This window comes from Barbus barbus (assembly GCF_936440315.1).
Source record: "Barbus barbus genome assembly, chromosome: 29".
Classification (NCBI taxonomy): Eukaryota; Metazoa; Chordata; class Actinopteri; order Cypriniformes; family Cyprinidae; genus Barbus; species Barbus barbus.
Genome location: NC_136757.1, coordinates 14908055 through 14927012, shown reverse-complemented (window position 1 = coordinate 14927012; position 18958 = coordinate 14908055). Strand labels below are relative to the sequence as shown.

General features: G+C 35.9%; 1 protein-coding gene across 1 annotated transcript in view; it reads left to right on the top strand.

Moving 5' to 3' along the window:
- The window catches only part of LOC306849091 (glutamate receptor ionotropic, delta-2-like), a gene marked incomplete at both ends in the record, with an annotated part of 138479 nt that overhangs the window by 90880 nt on the left and 28641 nt on the right, over positions 1–18958 (top strand). The window contains one exon of the mRNA XM_079383944.1: positions 6358–6670. Within this exon, the coding sequence (XP_079240070.1) occupies positions 6358–6670 (313 nt within the window). The remainder of the gene's footprint in view (positions 1–6357; positions 6671–18958) is intronic.

Here is an 18958-nt window from a genome sequence, read left to right as displayed (position 1 = left end):
ACCTTTAAGTGTTAATGCTTATTTAAAGCTGAAAGTACCATTTCAAACTATTTTAATGGTGCAGAATTATTTTAGCTCAGTCAGCACTGCTTTTGATTTGCCTACCATAATACAGTCTGGCTGAATGCTGCAGACTTGTGTGCTTTGCATTGGCTATCTTGGGCTTTTCAATTTCCCTAGCATTCCTAAACAGTCTGCACTACTTTGATAAAGAAGAGCGCAGATTTCTTACATGTGAATGAGGGAAAACCTCATACTGAAATGTTGTCCGCTGGCAGATAAACAAAAGGCAAATCGCGCAGCAGTGAGAGGTCAGATACACATTTTCAGGGCCATTACTCCAAAACTCCCACTGTTTTCCATTCCGCAGCTTTTTCACTTCTGTGACACACCTCCATTCCTACTGCTTCCTGCGCTTAGAATATTCCTCACCACTGTTCGGTCAGAGGAATAGAAACATGAGCCACAGTGTACTGCTGCTTATCTTCATTTCCAGAGAGATAGACCAAAATGCATGGAAAATATTTAGGAGCACTAATCCCATTGTTATGGTCTCTGTTGACACATTTTCCAGCAACTTCACATCTGTGTGCTTTCACGATACACAAGACCTTTGATGTTTTATTGCAATTCGGTATTTCAGCAAAAGAGGTTTTGATATTTTGTTTGCTTTTTGTGTTCTAATCTTGTAAAAACAATTTTAAAAAGGCTGTTATGACATGATACAACAGGCCAGGGCATTACGGGGGGGGGGGGGGGGGGGGGTGTTTCTTTAAACTACAAATGTTTGGGGTCAATATGATTCATTTATCTATTTATTTTTTAAGAAATTAATATTTTTATTCAGCAAGTGTGCATTAAAAATGGATGACTGAAGTGACAGGCTTACATTGTTACAAAAAAAACCTTTAAAAAAATGCTGTTCTTTTGAATTTTATTAGCATCCCGGAGGGGGGAAGATATATATATATATTACAGTTTTTGAAGGATCTTGTGACAAGTGAGTTAATGGCTGGTGAAAATCCAGCTTTGTCATCAAAGGAATAATTTTTTTATGTTTTATGTTTTATAATGTATTAAAATAGAAAACTGTTATTTTAAGATGTTATAATATTACTGTGTTGCTGTATTTTAAAACAAGTAAATGCATTCTGGGTAAGCATGAGAGACTTGCTTAAAGCATGAAATCTTATACACTTTTGAACTTCAGTGTATATTTATATATACTGCAATATTTACACCTAAACACTTGTGTAGATTAGAGTCCTGCACGGGCCTCAAATTGAGGCCCTAGCCCGGCCCTGGCCCGAGACGCTCAGGCCCTAGCCCGGCCCACATCCGACAGCTTATCAGAATTACCGGCCCAAGTCCGACCCGAGCCCGTCTTTTTTTCCCCCTTCTCCTAAAACAGTTTATACTACTGTTTCGGCTATTAAAATAGTTCAGTTTTGTGTGTAATGGCAAAATTATTATATTTCGTTTTGTTTTTTTAAGTTAATTTAGAAAAACGTTGGGAGCATTTTTGTTCGTTAAATAGACTATAAGTTTTTGTTTTTTTTAAAGTAACGACCAAGCGGCCAGCGGCATGAGCTGATCATAGCCTATGTTTGATAAATTTAGCCTTCTCATATCATCACAACTTGCCTAAAATAAAACCTATAGATATACTAAAACAGTTCAAGTATATAACAATGTTTAAACGTTAAAGCTACTATAATAATAATGTGCGCTAGCCTATATCTAAGTTTGTGCGGAGAGAGGAAGCTAAAGCGCGCTCTGCAGGACATGGAGGCACCAGCTTTGGATTTTTTTCAGTGGAAACAAATTAAAATAGCCTACACCGTCATTTTTTTATTGTTTGATAAAGGTAAGAGTAATACATAATTCGGACCTGTAAATGGTCTACTTGTATTTGTGTGCACTCACAATACCAACAACAGGTAGTTCTTTTATAAAACAAAGAAAACAAACATGATGCGCTTTCTGCCGTCTTGAACAGGAGCACTTCACAAAAATGAACCGAAGCTGAGCGAATACATGCCTCACAGACATGATTAATATATCTATAGAAAGCTTTAAATTATCACTTAACGAAAAAATTTAAACAAAAACTATTTTATTATAATCTTAATCATAATCAATAAAGATGCATTTCTCTCTAAAGGCGCGTCTAATGAGGAGACGGCGAATCAGGATCAGCAACTTCATCCTTGCGACACAGACTCAGAAAACATTAGTTTATTAGTAAATAATTCAAATATCTCCTTACTATTTCCCGCAGACACATTCATGGTTATGTTTGCTGGGGTTTTGCAGCAAGCTTTAGTCTATTGCGTGCATTTGAATGCAGAACTATTCATCTGCACTGAAGTCACTTGCGCTCCTGCTGCTGCTGTTGCGGGACACTAAACACCATCGAGCTGTTCTCAGTCGCGGCACGGTCTTGTGTTGTTTCCACCAGCGCTGCAATTTTTTTCATCAGTAATCGATAGACGTCTACAATATAAAATAAGGAGGAAACCCAAAACAGGCCCGATGCCCGGCCCGCCTCTGAACTATGACGTGGAAATTGGCCCGAAGCCCGGCCCTAGAGGCGTTAAAAAAGTCGGGGCCCGTCGGGCCCGGGCCGAAATGCAGGGCTCTAGTCTAGATGCTTACACAAAATAATATTATTTTGTGCCAAGCTTCATTGGCATTATCAATTTCATTATCAATTTCTATACCCATACAGTAGATTACTTTTGAAGTATATATAACCATTCTGCTTTTCTAAGCATTTTTTTACTTGACAGACCATGAAATTAGCAGATTTAGTCAGCTGTGAGTTCATTGTGTGTGTGTGTGTGTGTGTGTGTGTGTGGTGGCATAAAATGACATCAGGACATAGTGCTTACTTTATGTACATGAATTCTTTCTTCTACACAACTATTTTCACAAGTAAGTGGTGAATATTTCAAAGCTCTTAGTACTCTCCTAACAACTTATCAAAAGGTCATTTAAATATATATATATATATATATATATATATATATATATATATATATTTCAGCATATTTGCAATTGACATGGTACAATAGACAAAAAGAGTTTCATCTGTTTTCATCAAAGTGTTTCATCAATACTTACCTGTCATTTCATTTAATGGTGCTCATAATGTAGTTAACGTTGGATAAATATCACACGTATTATAGGGTTTATGTCTATTTGTTCTTCAAATGTTGGCTCTGCATTACAAAACAGTAAAAAAATCTATAATAATTCAGTGCCTCTAAGGGGCAGTTTGAAACATGTATTTTGTATTGTTTGCTGTTGAATTAACTACTGAACTACTATTACTAAACTGAAAGAAAAAGAACTAAATCAAACTAAAACAATTTTGCAGCTTACATCATGAAGAGCACTTTTGAACAAGAGTTTTGAGATGTATTAGTGTCAAATGAATACACTGTAAAAAAAATTTGTTTTGAGTTTTCTCAACTTGTTGTTTTAAGTTTATACAACAAAAAGTTGAGAATCTCCAAAAAAATAAGTTGAGAGAACTCCAAAATCTGCTGAAGCTGGTTGCCTTAAAATTTTAAGTTAGCTCAACTTTCTTTTTTTCTTTTTTTACAGTGTACTATCAAGCAATTTTATCTTAAAATTAGGGCCGGGACTTTAACGCGTTAATTTAGATTAATTAATTACACAAAAATAACGCGTTAAATTTTTTTAACGCATTTTAATCGCACTTATTTTTGCACCGCGGAACGTTTCTCACTGGATGAGTTTCGGCGGACCGATTATACTGGAGCACCAACTAGCGTTCAGACTAAAGGCTGTTTCTCAATTCCAAGAACGCAAGGAACGTGGAGACCGGTCTTGCCAAGCATCCTTGGAAGAACGAACTCGGAAGGACGCGAGAACACAGAACGCACACTTATGAGAACTGAGATGTACTGCGTTCTTGCTTAACTGACCGCATAGTCTCAGCATAAGCAGCGACCAATGAACAATAAATATTACAAAATGTCATAACTTATTAAAACATTTCATACTATTATAGATATTACTTTCATATAATTGTATTGTTTTATTTTACAGCGTTATATGTTTTACTGTTAAGATTCATTTTAATATGCCAATAAAAATGCAGACTTTCTCCGGGTCTTATAACTTTATTAAAATTAACCAAAACAAAACGATAAATGTTTACTTTCAACTTGAAGAGCCGTTAAGTATTTGTGAGAGCGACTTTAAAGCTTACAGGCTTACGTACACCGGCCACCCACAGCGTTTTCTGGGATTTCTAACGGCTCGATTCTCTCAAGTCTGCACTCGATGCATCCTCAGTTTCAAGAACATATCCGGGCACTTTCATGCATCCCTCTGTACTTGCGTTCTTGAGAATTGGAACTGAACTTTGACGGTTAATGATGATGTAGAACGAGAACACAAGGACGCAAGATCGCTGAAGAACGCATATTGAGAAACAGCCAAAAACAAACCACAGTGAACATGGACAAAGAAGCTGATGAGACCGCTTTGGTTGGCCCTGTGGATGGGAAATTTAAAAATCCATATAAAAAAAACTTACTTCTCACTGTTCTCAGGTCAAATATTTATATGCGATTAAAATGCGATTAATTTCGATTAATTAATTACAAAGCCTCTAATTAATTAGATTAATTTTTTTAATCGAGTCCCAGCCCTACTTAAAATATCACAGAAAATGTGATTCTTCTCATATGGCCCCTTAAATTTAAGTCAAAATTCAACAAAAAGTTAGTTCAGTAGCTTTGTATTAGGTGTACCACTTAAATAAAGGCAGTCTAGCCAGTCCTCATTTTTCTCTCTATAAAGAAATTGTAGTTTGTTAGGCCCTTGTTATAAAGTAGGCAGTCTGGAACTACCAAGTTTCAGGGTCGAGACAATCAGAGAGGCACTTGTTGTGTGGATTAACATTTGAGAAGTGATCTGGGCGCCGGATGCTTCTCTAACCCTGCTCAAACACAGAGGTCCTGTGGCGGTCCCTGATCTCTGAATGTGGCCAGGCGGGTTAATGGGAGTCAGACAGGTGACACTGGCTCTCGGCCTATGATAATGACATGCCTTTGTTCTGCCGAAGGTAATGTCTCTTGACAGGAACTCTCTCAGGCTGCAGAGGTCTCATCTAATCTCACTGCTGCAGTGCGCACCTAGTCACAATAATTTCCAGAACTGCCAAACAAGAAAGAAAACACAAATTAGATGTTGTTTAGCATTTAAAAGCCATAGAAACAATTTTATTTTTGGAAGCAGACAATGTTACCGCAGTATTCACTGGAGGAAGATGTGGATATTTTTATTTATTTGTAATGTGATTGGGACAAAGAGGAGTGCTGCGTATTTGCATGTTTACCGATTAAACATAATGGAAATGATCATTTATCATTAAGCTGATTTCTTTTTCAAGATGAGATAGCAAATGGAAATTGATTTTTACATTTCAATATGTTTGTATCCTAGTATTGAAGATGAATTTACTGTGTTTCTTCATATACACACAAGGAATAATGACTTTAACTTGTATTGGTTTGGTATAATATGCATTTTTATCAGTTCATTCCCTGAACCCAGGAGTTGAACCTGACCTTGATCTTGCAAGTGTCATGCTCTTCTGCTACTGGAGCAATATTTACCAGTAAATAATAAATAAATATAATACAATCAAAATTAATAAAAATGTTATGATAAAATTCACAACCTATTATAATAGTTTTAAAAAAGCATTTATTTTCTATATAGATTACAAAACAATTTTACTTAAGTGAATATTTCAGTGATATGGCCTGTTGAATCAAATGAATCAAACTAACACTATTTTTGCCACTGAAATTTAAACCCGAGGCAATATTAAAGTGCTTATGTCCTAAGGAATCATATTTTCCTTGATTATGTGATATGTACGTAACTTAGGGATCTCAAAACATTCTTCATAAAGAGATTAATTGACACTAACTTTCAAAAACATCAAAAGGTAATTTCACATTTAAAGAGTGCATTTACACTGTAAAGTCTGTAAAGGCACAGTAGCCAAAAACACAATTTTTTTGCAGCTAATTTGTTTACTGCTCACTGGAAACTTTCATCCATTTTTATCAAATACTTTTTTATAAAAATGGAATTGTTAATATTTAAATCATTTTATATTTTTAGAATTTAATAGGATTGTTAACGTGTGTTTTTTGTGAAATTCTGCTCTCATTTGCACTTTCTTAGTGTTTGGATTGACCCAATATTTTTCTTGTTTTATGCTGCAAGTGTGATGCACATATAAATCTGTTCTTTGCGTGATCTGGTTTTAAATGTCGAATCTCTGTGTGTCTTTTTGTTGGGCAGAGAGCAGATGTAGGTCTGTCAGCCCTGACCATCACTCCTGAGCGGGAGAACGTGGTAGACTTCACCACTCGCTACATGGACTACTCCGTCGGTGTGTTGCTGAGGAAGGCGGAGAGGACGGTGGATATGTTTGCATGCCTGGCCCCTTTTGACCTGTCTCTGTGGGCTTGTATAGCCGGCACAGTGCTGCTGGTGGGCACTCTGGTGTATCTCCTCAACTGGTTGAACCCTCCCAGACTGCCGATGGGCTCGGTCTCTTCCACGACCCTCTACAACTCCATGTGGTTTGTCTACGGCTCCTTCGTTCAGCAGGGTGAGTTTGTGCGTGAGCGTATGATATGCTTTGTGTTGAAAGAAGAAAGGAGATTCAAGAGTGAGAAAAAAATTAGAGATATAGAGAACAGCAGGGCAGAGAGAGGTGCGCTCACTTTCTGTTTAAAGTGTGTCTGTGTGTAATGGTAGATGTGTGTGAGTGTTTTGTGCACCAAAGATTATATATGACAAAAGGAGAAAAATACAGAGATAGGAGTCAAGGGAATGTTGAAATTAAACGCAAATCATATCTAAACTTTCTGGTTTTCTTTCAAATTCTTAAAGGGTCAAAAGCTGTTTTTGAACAAAAGATGGAAAAATCGAAGAGTGGGAATGGGAAAGGGGAGGGGTAATCTTTAGAATTGGGAAACAAGAGAAAAGAAAGAAAGAAAGTTGAGGGAAACTGCGTCAGCGGCTGTTAGGGTTTTGTATCCTCAACATGTTGAGTGAACATCAATTGATGTCATTAATTACCAGCAATATTTTGGCACATTTGCCTACAGACAGTTTGTGGAAGCTCTAAGGCCAATTCCAGTGTTACGGATGTGACATTTGCCGTCACAATCTGAAATGGAGCTTCTGAGGGAAGTACTAATTATAGCAAACCATTTTTATGCATTTTTCTAAACTCCTGCAGATCCTGCTTTAGATTTCTTTCTCATTTTAGAGAGATTAACTTGCGGTATGGACAAAAATGAACATTTATTGTTTGTATATACTCTGTGACTTCCAGAATCCAATAACAACAGTACCTACAGAATGAAAGTTTGGCTCTCCTGTGTTTGTGAGGATTATTGTGTTATTAGGAAAATATGGACATCATTAGCCTCTAATGGGCTGTTCACTCAGGAAGGGTTCTCAATATGTGCTTTTATTTAAGATTCATATGTCCCAGACAGATGTCCTTGACATCTATACACTACACAACTCTAAGTATAATGAACATGTTTGATATTTTGAGGTGTTTTTCTTTGTCATGCATCTCCTAGCAATAAGGCTCATATTTTTTGCATAAATTTGCTGTGTTCTGAATGAATTGAAAGTCTGGTAGTGTGTGATCTTCAAATGTTTAGTGTATGTTGCCCAAATTTTTCTTTCTAACCATTTAAAAAAAATATCAAATGTACAATGTCTAGTGTTTTAACATCTGTTGCCGTATGTATAAAGCTGCTCAGAGTCTAATTTTAGTCCTAAGTGTGTCAAAATTCTAAGAATGAAGTAATTTTACTCTTATTCCTAGACTTAGGAATAAGAGTGATTCACAAAGTGTTAAGACTAGGTCTCAGCTCCTAAATTATTAAAGAGAGCTGAAGAGGTCTCTTAACCTAGTTAGGAGTAACAAGATGGCAGCAAAGAGGAGGAGACAAACACTTTTCAACGAAGATATGACATATTGGAGTTATATGATGATGGAGTTGATAAAACGATACAAACTTGATTGTTGAGATCAAAAAGATTTTTTTTTTTATTTTGTTCTTACAAAGTAAGAAATTTAATAACCTCTTCCACTCAACAAGTCAATGCTCTAGCGTCAGAAATTAAAGTAATATTTTTTTGGCTGGAAAAATTCAGCAATGCACCAGTGATGACACTGTAAGCAGGGTCTTACATATTGTGGCACTATCCCCACCAAACACAACAGTGGCCAAAAGTAATGTGTGGATTTTTATTATTATTATTCTTTTCTTTTTTTATGACCCCACATTTCCCATAAAATGTGGGGTCATAAAAATACAAGCCATAAAAATACAAAGGACAGAAAACTGCTTTGCCAACTGCTTTCAATTGAAAGTAGCTAAAAGTGGTCACTTCATGTTGCAAGATGACCTCATAAAGGTGAGTTCACTGATCTATATTTATATTTATTTAGATCAGTCCAAGAAATTAATTTTGTTGCTAGGCTTTTGAAAAATAAGTCTCTAAAGGGATGAGGAAGTCACTAAATCTAGTGACAAATCACTAAATTGGCAACATGGCACACTGACTACAGCATATGTTATTAACATTTCATTGGTCCTCTTGTTTTTGCGTGTGTTCATAATTTCTTTGTATGACAGCATGGCCAAAAATTATGACTGCACAATTTGGCATGTTTCATTGCATTATTATCACAAATAAAACAACTGACTCTAAGCAACTATGCAATATGCTTACAAAATCGTGCAACTATTTAATTAAGGGTGAAGATGTTAGATAGGCCGGATATCACTTTTGGCCACTGCTATATGGCAGTTTATTGACTTTCCAACTGACCGCCAAACCATATTGCAAAAACAAACCACTTTTATGAGGATTGTGGGCTTTACTGGAGTTTTTGGAGCCATTGATGGAACTCACGTTCACATTAATGCTCCATTAATGAAGAGTAAATGAAGAGACATACCAACAGAAAACTTGTAGTTTACATGAGCAGGCTCACTATTGGCTGATTCAGAGGTTGAGGTCAGCCATTTTGTGTTGACACCATTGTAGTCCTTAGTCACCCCAGTCAACACTTAATAATCAGACTTAGACTTTACTGAAAGTTGCTTTTAGCTTCTTTATAAAAGGCTCCTACTCTTAGAAAAGTCCTATTTTTTACTAAGAATTTTTTGCCATCGGTTCAGTTTCATTTCATTTTCTGTTGATATTTTTAAACGCAAGAATGTGTCTTTTGGAAATGTTTATGTAAATGGTGTGTAGACATGACCATGTGAGACACTTATTGGGAAGATAAAGTAAAAATCCCTATTTTGGAAGCCATGTTTTATAATGGTTGCACACCTTGTGTTGGGGGTAAACAATACAATTTCCTTTAATAATTCCATTAGAAAGCATTAATACAGTAAAATTGAGACCTAAACGAGGTTACATTCTTTGGGTAAACACTTCATTATCCAATGGAAAGGTTGACATTTGCACAGAGTTGTACTTAACCAAAAATCTGTAAATTTACATGAGCTGGTTATAATGATGATGATGATTATAATAAGACAGCCTAATTGCTTCCTTGTATCTGGGTCCATTTCTGTTTTAATTGCAATCTCTGCTTCTTTTTGAAACACGCTCAATATGGTGAGAAATCAGTTTATTAATGCGCTTTCATCAGACCACTGAACCGAGTTCGGTATCTTTTTAGGATGAGATTGTTTAAATGGAGCTGATTACATGCTGTGGAATAGGCTACGGCATGAGAATCAAATAGATGCAAACGTATAAGAACAATTGCGCTGTGTGCTCACTTGCATTCCCCCAACCACTTAAAACATCACTATCATCCTTTGTCTTGCAGCCCTGTTTGATGTTTTGCAGAGAGCTGGTTGTACAAATACACCCAATCTCTAAAACAAGAGCGAAGGGAACGGGGAGAGAAGGGATGTAGCTGGAATGGCATAGCTAGAGTCGCTCTCTTTGATGAGTCACTTTCATCTGCCTCACAAAGACCTCTGCCTCTCTCCTCTGATGCTTCTTGACTTTTTGTTTTTTATATATACCCCTTAAATAAATATCATTTTCATATTCATTTCTGTACTGCTTCTTTTTGTATATCCTATGCAGAGAGAATTAATTACATGTGAGCTTTTTCATGTTGTTGGACCTTTGCGGTTCATAGTAATATTAAAGGAATATTCTCAGTTCAAAGTCAGTCGACTGCGCTTGTGGCATATTGTAGATTACTACAAAAATTGTACTGTTTAATGGTAAAATAGTCAGTTTCCGCAAATCTACTTTTTTGTTGCCATGACAACGTAGAACTGTAAAACCTAAAATCACAGTCACAGTCAAATATTTTAATTAATTAATTATAATAATTTCATATTTTACAAATCTTTTTTTTTTTTATGATACACAATAATAAGAATAGTTGTTGTTATTATTAGTTTTTCAGTGATATTTTATAAAATCTTTTCTGTTTTTAAAGCCCCCAAAATTGTCCCCATTCACTTTCCGTTGTAAATGTTTCACTGTAACATAGTTTTTTATAAATATTAATTTGTATTGATCCCAATGCCTTTTTCTTCTTTTTATTTATTTAAATAACCTGAAACAAAACCAACTAAGAACCATCGCATTCAATTATATATATATATATATATATATATATATATATATATGTGTGTGTGCGTGCGTGCGCGTGTGCGTGTGCATGTGTGTGTGTGTGTGTATATATAATTGAATGCAATGGTTCTTAGTTGGTTTTGTTTCAGGTTATTTAAAAAAAAAAAATATATATATATATATATATATATATATATATATATATATATATATATATATATAAATGTATCTGGTCTGTAACTGTTGCACAGAATCTTGTAGAAATGTTTCTTTATCTGTGTGCATTTGTAAGTAAAACGTGATTTTGATGTCTTAAGCTTACTAACGGAGGCACGTTTTCTCAACTGAGAAAAACCATTTGTGCTATAAGATCTTTGAAGCCGACCACTGATCACTCCGCAACCTTTCTTGCGTGTGCTGTAGCTTTGTACTGAACTGTAATTCACATTTTCCCTTGATAAGCACTTTAACTAAAAGCACTTTTTACTGTACTGTATCACTATAGATACTGCAACACAAAACAGGTGTGCAAAAAAAAAAATTTATTTTAGCATCTTATTTTTATTTATTAAATTCATATGCAGAATGGGCATGGGGAGCTACGGGAAGGCTTCCGAGGCTTAAGCCCCAAATGTTTTTAGTAAAGCCATGAATGTGTTGTTTTTGTTTTTTTAATTGCCTTATGTTTCCCACAAAGTTTTCAAGCCCAGTCACATATAAAATCATTCAAAGCTGCAATCTGTTCTGGAAATCAGACGTATTTGTAATTGTAGTTTATTCTGCAGAAAAATGAAAGCTCATTTAAATTACTGCTGAAGCCTTCTGTTGTGTCAACATCCCCAAAGAAATTTGTAGTTTTTTGCTAAATCTGCAGTTTTTTAGAAAATCTGATCTTTATTTATGTCTCAAGCATCCGTTATAACAGCCTGCTAAATTCTACCTCTGTCATACTGTATATACAGCTCAGACTATAAATGTTTATAATATTAGATAAATAATATTATAACTTGTCATTTTAAAAGCAAGTGTAACCTTATGTTTAAGGATTTATTTATTATATTTTAATTTTTTTTTACTTTATTCTTATAACTTTTCTAAGCAAGGCAACATTTCTAATTTTTACTTTTTTTAAGAAGAAACATATTTATTTTATTTTAGGTTGATTTAACAGACCTAAAACTACAACACTAAAGCACATCCACACTGTAAGTCAGAGTTCCACAAGGCTGTCAGCTCTAACTACGTATAACACTGTTAACATTTACTAGTAAAATATACCATATTTCAGTATTTCATCAAAGAATAGTCCCAATAAAGTTCCAAATATCCTCTGACCCTTGAGCATCCCTTAGGTTGGTTAGATTTTGTACAACTTATTAGAAGTGGTTTCTAAGGCATATACTTTTGTTAGTGTTTGGGCACATACATTTTCTTCAGAAAATATAAAAATCTAGTATTCTTCCACATAAAGTTTATCCACTGAAACAGGAAAGTCATGGTTATGTTTGATAGTATACCTCAAGGGCGTTTTCCCTCGCGGTTTACAAGTCGTCACAGAGATGGGTTAATTCTAAGTGCTCTGGCATCAGAAGAGAATGAAGTGAAACAGACTACAGGGAGGTGGAAAAAATAGAAAGAGGTATAGGTTCAATCATCCTACCTTTCAAGTGTCTTGCAATTAGATGAGTTTCTGTGACACACCGATGCAAAACACAGTTCGATATGATCTCAGAAACAAACACGCACACAAACATTTGGTTCTTTCTCCATTCCCCCCCAAGTTGTGTTCACACATCTGTTTATCTCGACCCCCACTCCTCAAACCAACCCTTACATGCATACACACACTAAAAAGTGTAGCGTCACAAAGAATATGAAGGCCACAGGCCCCTATCAGCACTTTCTTCTCGGCTCTTCTCTCTTATTCCTTTCATCTTCGTTCTGACTGAGCTCCCCCTCGTTCCACCATCAAGTCTAAAATATGAAAAGCGCATACTCCAGCATTGTAGATTTCGCTCTCTTTTTTTCAGCCGCGTCATACGTCAGTCTGGAGAGAGACATTATAATGGCTTTGAAGAACCCTGTTTTTGTCTGGCACTTATAGAGGAGAACAGAACAAGCTATTTTTTTCTTTTTCGTCTTTTTTTCCCCCATACCACATGTCCTTTGCCTTATCGCTGACACACAGAAACCCAGCACAGGGTTCCTCAGCACGGCGCAGGATTTGCTCTGACTACCATTAGCTTTAATCTGTACAACCATGGGCAAACCAGCACACAAACACCCTCAATGGCTTGCGGATCTTCGTCATTCCAGCATTTGAGCTTACAGGCGGGTGCTCACAGACATGGACAGGAAAAGTCAAACCCCAGTTGACCCTTCAGTCAAAAATTAGACAAACCGAGAAGACATACATTGCAGGAAGTGCATGAAATCCTGTCGCAAATATCACCCTAGAGAGGCTGCAAGCTTTGAAATGTTTCAGAGGGTTTTTTTTTTTTTTAATCCAGGGGTCTATTTTTCAGGCCAAGGACCCCCTGCTGGGTAATACTTAAAAGTGGGAGTTGTGTTTTAACCCTGGCCTAATAACATTAATTTAGCACCATATGAATATATTTCCATACATTTTTTATGCATTTTGCATTCCAAATCCATTTAAATAATCATTAAAATTCACAGTCATATACTTTTAATGCATTTTAAAATATTTTTTATATTTTTTTTGACTAATGTATTTTTAATCTATACACTGGCACACATTGCGGTAAATTTAAATGAAACAGAATTACTTAACGTTAAGTATTATGAACTAACAATTAACATTTTTACATTTATTAAACTGTTAATGTTAATTTAAATATGCTATTCGTTGTCAATTTGTGTTCATTCATAATACATTCAAAATATTTTATCCAACTTGGAATGTGAAATGCATTAGAAAATGTAGAAATTGACATTATCCAAGTTTAATGAAGTCAGTATTTTTCTTTGTTAGATCATGATACTTAATTCATTAACTAAAGTAAATTGATACACTACGAACACTATGAGGGACAAGGAATCAATTAACATTTTACAAAAATATGCTGTTTGTTAAAATTAATGCATAACTAACATTAAATCTGAGCAATAAATTTTTATTAATTAATGTGTTAATATTTGTAAATAAAAAAATCAACTGTTAATGTTAGTCCATTAAGTAATATTAAACAAATGCAACTTTTAATTTGTTTGGCAAATGTTGAAATTAACATTTAACTAAAATTAATAATATTTTAATATAATATAATATTTTTCATTGCACATTCAGCTTAACTAATGTAGTCAAGTTAACAAACAATTTAATAAAGTGTTAAAGTTTAGCTGTCTTAAACATTTTGGTAGAAACATATTTTCATCTATTAGTCAAAAATTAGTTTCAGATCAAACAATAATTGGCAGACCTCCTGGTGCACCACTGCAGACCCACTGTTGGAGACCCCGGTCATTGAGTAAAGCCCGGTAAACACCAAGCCGACGCCGACGAACTAGTGGCGACGAAAGCAGACACATCGCCTCCACTGACCCTCCCTCTTTCCTGCACATGGAACTGATTTCATCATCCTCCAACCCTACTGTGCATGTAAGGCATGCAATATTGGAGCATAACTCAGCACTATATGATTCATCGTGAATGTGTAAGAGAGATTAGTGTATAATTTCAGACCTTGCTGCGAATCTCCACTGGGATCCGAGATGTAAGCTACTGCACAGCAGTGCTTCCACAGTACACAGTTCCACACGCTATAAGCATAAATATGCTTTCACACAAACTGAATTTTTGCATGCACACTCACTGTCTGATATAGAGCACTCAGACACAAACTAAAAGCTGCTTTACATGATATATGAGTTCCCACCTTATTTTTTTCAATAATATTACAGTAATCATATGTTTTTTGTTGTTTGTTTGTTTTTTGGCAGCGGCTATTTGCACTAAGTGTAAATAGCAATAGAGGCTTTTTACACAAAGTAAAAATAGCGTATTTTCTTAGTGATAGATTCTGTTTACACTAAGTGCAAAAACACCTATGGATTCTATTTACACTAAGTGAAAATAGCAGTATTTTTATAGATATTCTATTTACACTATGTGCAAACACTGTTAAAATAGCAGGATTTTCCTCTATTTATACTACTTAACTCAAATAATGGCAATGCACCTCAGTATTGTAGTACATTATAAAACAGTATGCAACAATAACGTATTGGGTGTAAATTATCATTTTAATTCAAATAATTAAATGGATGCCACCTTATTAGGACAATAAAGCCCTCCCTACACCTTTCCTTACCTTGCCCGATACTTTTATTTTCAAATATTTTATTATTTCCTTCATTTTTATTGAAAATGAATGCCTTTCCGATGTGTAAAGGAAAAAAAGTTTGGCTAAAGGTGGGTTCGAACCCGGGTTGATCATGTCAAGAAGACTGCGGCACACTTCACCATCTACGCACCTGGAGCTGATGTTTAAAAGCCATCTTTTGTACTGTTGACTAGCCCAATCACACGTTGGTGGGCGGAGTTAGTGTAAATAGCCTCTACCAACAATGCAGGCTATTTTCACTTAATGTAAATAGACACTCAGTTTTTTCTTGCTAGCATTTTTTGATCTGAGGAAGTAGTTAATATCACTTGTCCTTGTATATGAACCATCCAAGCAAATTGATTCAGTAGAATGTGTCACGTGTCGGTTTCCTTTCAGTTCTGTTTTGACCATATTTGGTTTTTCCTGTCCTAGTTTAGTTAATCATCGTTTATTCCATTCACCTGTTTTGTATTAATCATCTTGTTTGCTCTTTTGTTCTTGTTCCTTTATAAGTCCTCAGTTCTCCCTTTGTCTTGGCTTGAGTTTAATGTTATTTAACGTTCATTAAAGGAAAGTGTGTTGATGCTACTTCGTTCTCGTTATCCTTTGTTTATTTTTACTACAACCACTAAATCCTGTAACATAATGAAGCAGACTTTCCAACACTACATATGAGAGCAGGAGCGGTTAGTTGTGTCAAGATAATTAAAAATGGCATTTAAGCACACTACACAATACAGCTTGTTACTAGAAAAGCTACTTCTAATTACTTGAAAAACATCTGAATTGCTTTCAGTCTACTAAAAAATTAAGGTAAGGGTCGCCATTTTTTGTTTTTCTCCTCAGCGTTGGTTAGGACACAAAATCGTTGCATAACAGCACACACACAAACCCACAGTTCTCTTCACTCCCAGTAGAGTCTCTTGTCAGGGCTGTTTCTTGTATAATTGGGGCAGATCTATTTCAAGTGGATACTGTTACACAGCTATGAGAGAATACAGTGGTGAGAACAAAGATGAAAAGTGGAGAGCAGTTGACTGAAGCTGTTCGAGAGAGGCGAGACTCGTCCTCACTCATTCTCTGCTCTCGCAGTGAGCCCCACGCATCCCATGCGAAAGATTACTCATTTCTAGCCTCACCTCACTTTTCTCCTTTCATTAGTCTGGCCCGTTTAGACAGCCCGAGAGGTGCCGAGGCCCTCGGCTGCGTGGAGTCGTAATTATTACTGACACGCTTAACCTGCCCCGCCTCCCGCTGACCCCATCCAGAGGAGTGTGGTGAGGACACACTGTATGACCGTAAACCCATCTCAGCGCTGACTTCTGATTTGTTTCACCTAATCAGACGGTGAGTGGCACTTCACAAAAGGTGGCACACGGGGAGCAAGGGGGCATAATTAGTTATTTCGCCTTCCCCTCCTGACAAAAGACTCTGTTGTCAGGTAGAAGGGACACTTCTAATTCATCAGTGTTTTAAGTTCAGAACGCTGAATTAAAAAGTTGTAAATAGACATTATTGGGGTATGTTTTACTAGAGAGTGCTATTGCAGTGCTGTTTCTTTGTAATTATTTGTGAAATGTACTAGCAGTCTCTGAGTGAAAATAGTTTCAAAGTAAATCCTGCACCACCTTTTCTTTCAGTGTAACTATTTTTGGTTCCCAGAACATTCTGGAAAAGTTTGGAAGGATCCCAAAATGGACATAATAATGTTCTGGTTAGTATCGTTTTAAAAACGATGTACCATTGTAAAGCCAGCCTGTTCATGTGTTCTGCATTTTATCCAGCCTGCCTCCCAAGCTCTTAACATGAATACTAAGAGGCCTACACGATCCTAATTAAATTTCCCATACTGTATGCACAATTATGCAGTTCTCCTTAATGCAGTATTTGAAACTCAGGCTCTCTTTAGGGTAACCTCTGTTTTTAATATAATTGATTTTTCTTAAATTATGCTTATAGCTGTGTAACATTGATTTATTTTTACTGCAGTTTGAAATATCCATTACACTTGTGCCATGTCTGCGCTATATTCCTGCCTTTAGTAACAAGCCATTCTCCAAAAGCCACATAGATATGCAACAATTATATAGTTAAGAGTCACTGTACATTATATTATGCTAGATGGATGACACCTACCTACAGTTGTCAATTTACTCAACCTTTCCGACACCCACCTGAAATCGAAACTAACTTTATTGCTTGTCTTTGAGAAACAGGCAAAACGTGGCTTCTCTTCATGCTAGTGTGAGCAGTATGTTGCAAAGTGCAGCATAGTTAGTGAGTGTTGTAGCATTAGCATAGTACTTTTGAGGTTATATGTTGGCTGATTGAGTCATGATCTGCGTGATCAAGATACGTGCATGAGAGAATACTCAGCGGCATACAGCTCTTCATCTTCAGATAAAGAAGGGAAGAGAGATTCTCACTGATGCACACAGGTGCTCAGCTTTCTGACTCTGAGTATCTTCAAAGTGTGTAAATTATATATTCATGATGTTCATGTACAGTACCAATAAAAAGTTTGGGCACAAACTTTTACATTTTTTAATTAAATTTTTACAAAAAGTATATTTTTAAAAATGTTATGTTATATTACACACACTACCATTTAAGTTTAGGGATGGTACAATTGTTTTAATCTTTTAAGAAGACTATTACGCTCGCCAAGGCTGCATTTGCTTTATCAAAAATTAAACTGATGTTGTGAAATATTATTATTATTATTTAAATATAATATATTTGAATATATTTTAAAATATAATTTATTCCTGTAATGACAAAGCTGAATTTTCAGCATCATTACTCCAGTCTGCAGTGTCACATGATCGTTCAGAAATCATTCTAATATGCTGATTTTTTGGTAAATAGAAAGTTCAAAAGATCAGCATTGATTTATTTAATTATTGTTTTTCTTTTTTTCTTTTTGGTAACATTCTGATTGTCCTTACTGTCACTCTTGACACTCTTGATAAAAGTATTAATTTAGTTTTAAAAATGACCAATTCCCCAAAGAGTTCAACTGGTCATCTGTTAAAAGTCTTGATACATATACCAAATGTTTAATCTGCCTGACCCTTTTAAAGTTCAGAGTCAGACCTTGGATGTGTAAGTGTTACTGTAACAAACCATGAATTATTCACTGTATTTTATTTTAGTTGAAAGTGTAAGCCATTGGCAAAACTGGCTTTGATGAATTCTGTCACATCAGCACTGTGTGACTAAGTGAATTAGATCCAAACACCATCCAGGAAGATTGAAAATGGTCAGTGACAGCTGGCCTTTCTAGATAGATAATTTATCTGTCAATCATCTCTGCAATTATACTAGCATTCACTCAGATGTGGGAGTGTAGAGTCAGATGAACTCTGCGCCTCCTTCTGAAATAATTCTAAGCCCACCTCCACCGAGGGAGGACAGGAGCCTTTGTTTAATTCACGCTTCACTTCACACAGCTTTTCTCAGGCTTGGCGCTTGCATGAAGAGCTGGGTGTGTTTGCTGTAACCTTGGCCTTTTGAGTTCATAATTCATTCTGCCCAGCCAGAACATGAATGACACAAATGACTCATCATTATGAAATAATCAGACACTCTAAATGAAAACCCTTTTGAAATTAATTGAGGCCCTGCATCCCCTGCCCTCCAGTTTCTGATTAAATAAAATGAGAAAAATTGACAGTGACAACGAGGGGATTAAATATTAACCGCAAACCGACTGACAGCGCAGACGCCTCGAACTTAAGGACACTGATTTGCACTGCCTTCTTAGGGGGAAAGCCCAAATAAGAATATTGCTGGAATCTTATGATACGATAGCGTCCACCATTCTCTTCAGTAGATACTTTAAGGTCTCAAATAGTTGCCTACAATGCATCAGTACAGATCTTTTATCTTTTATGGGGTCA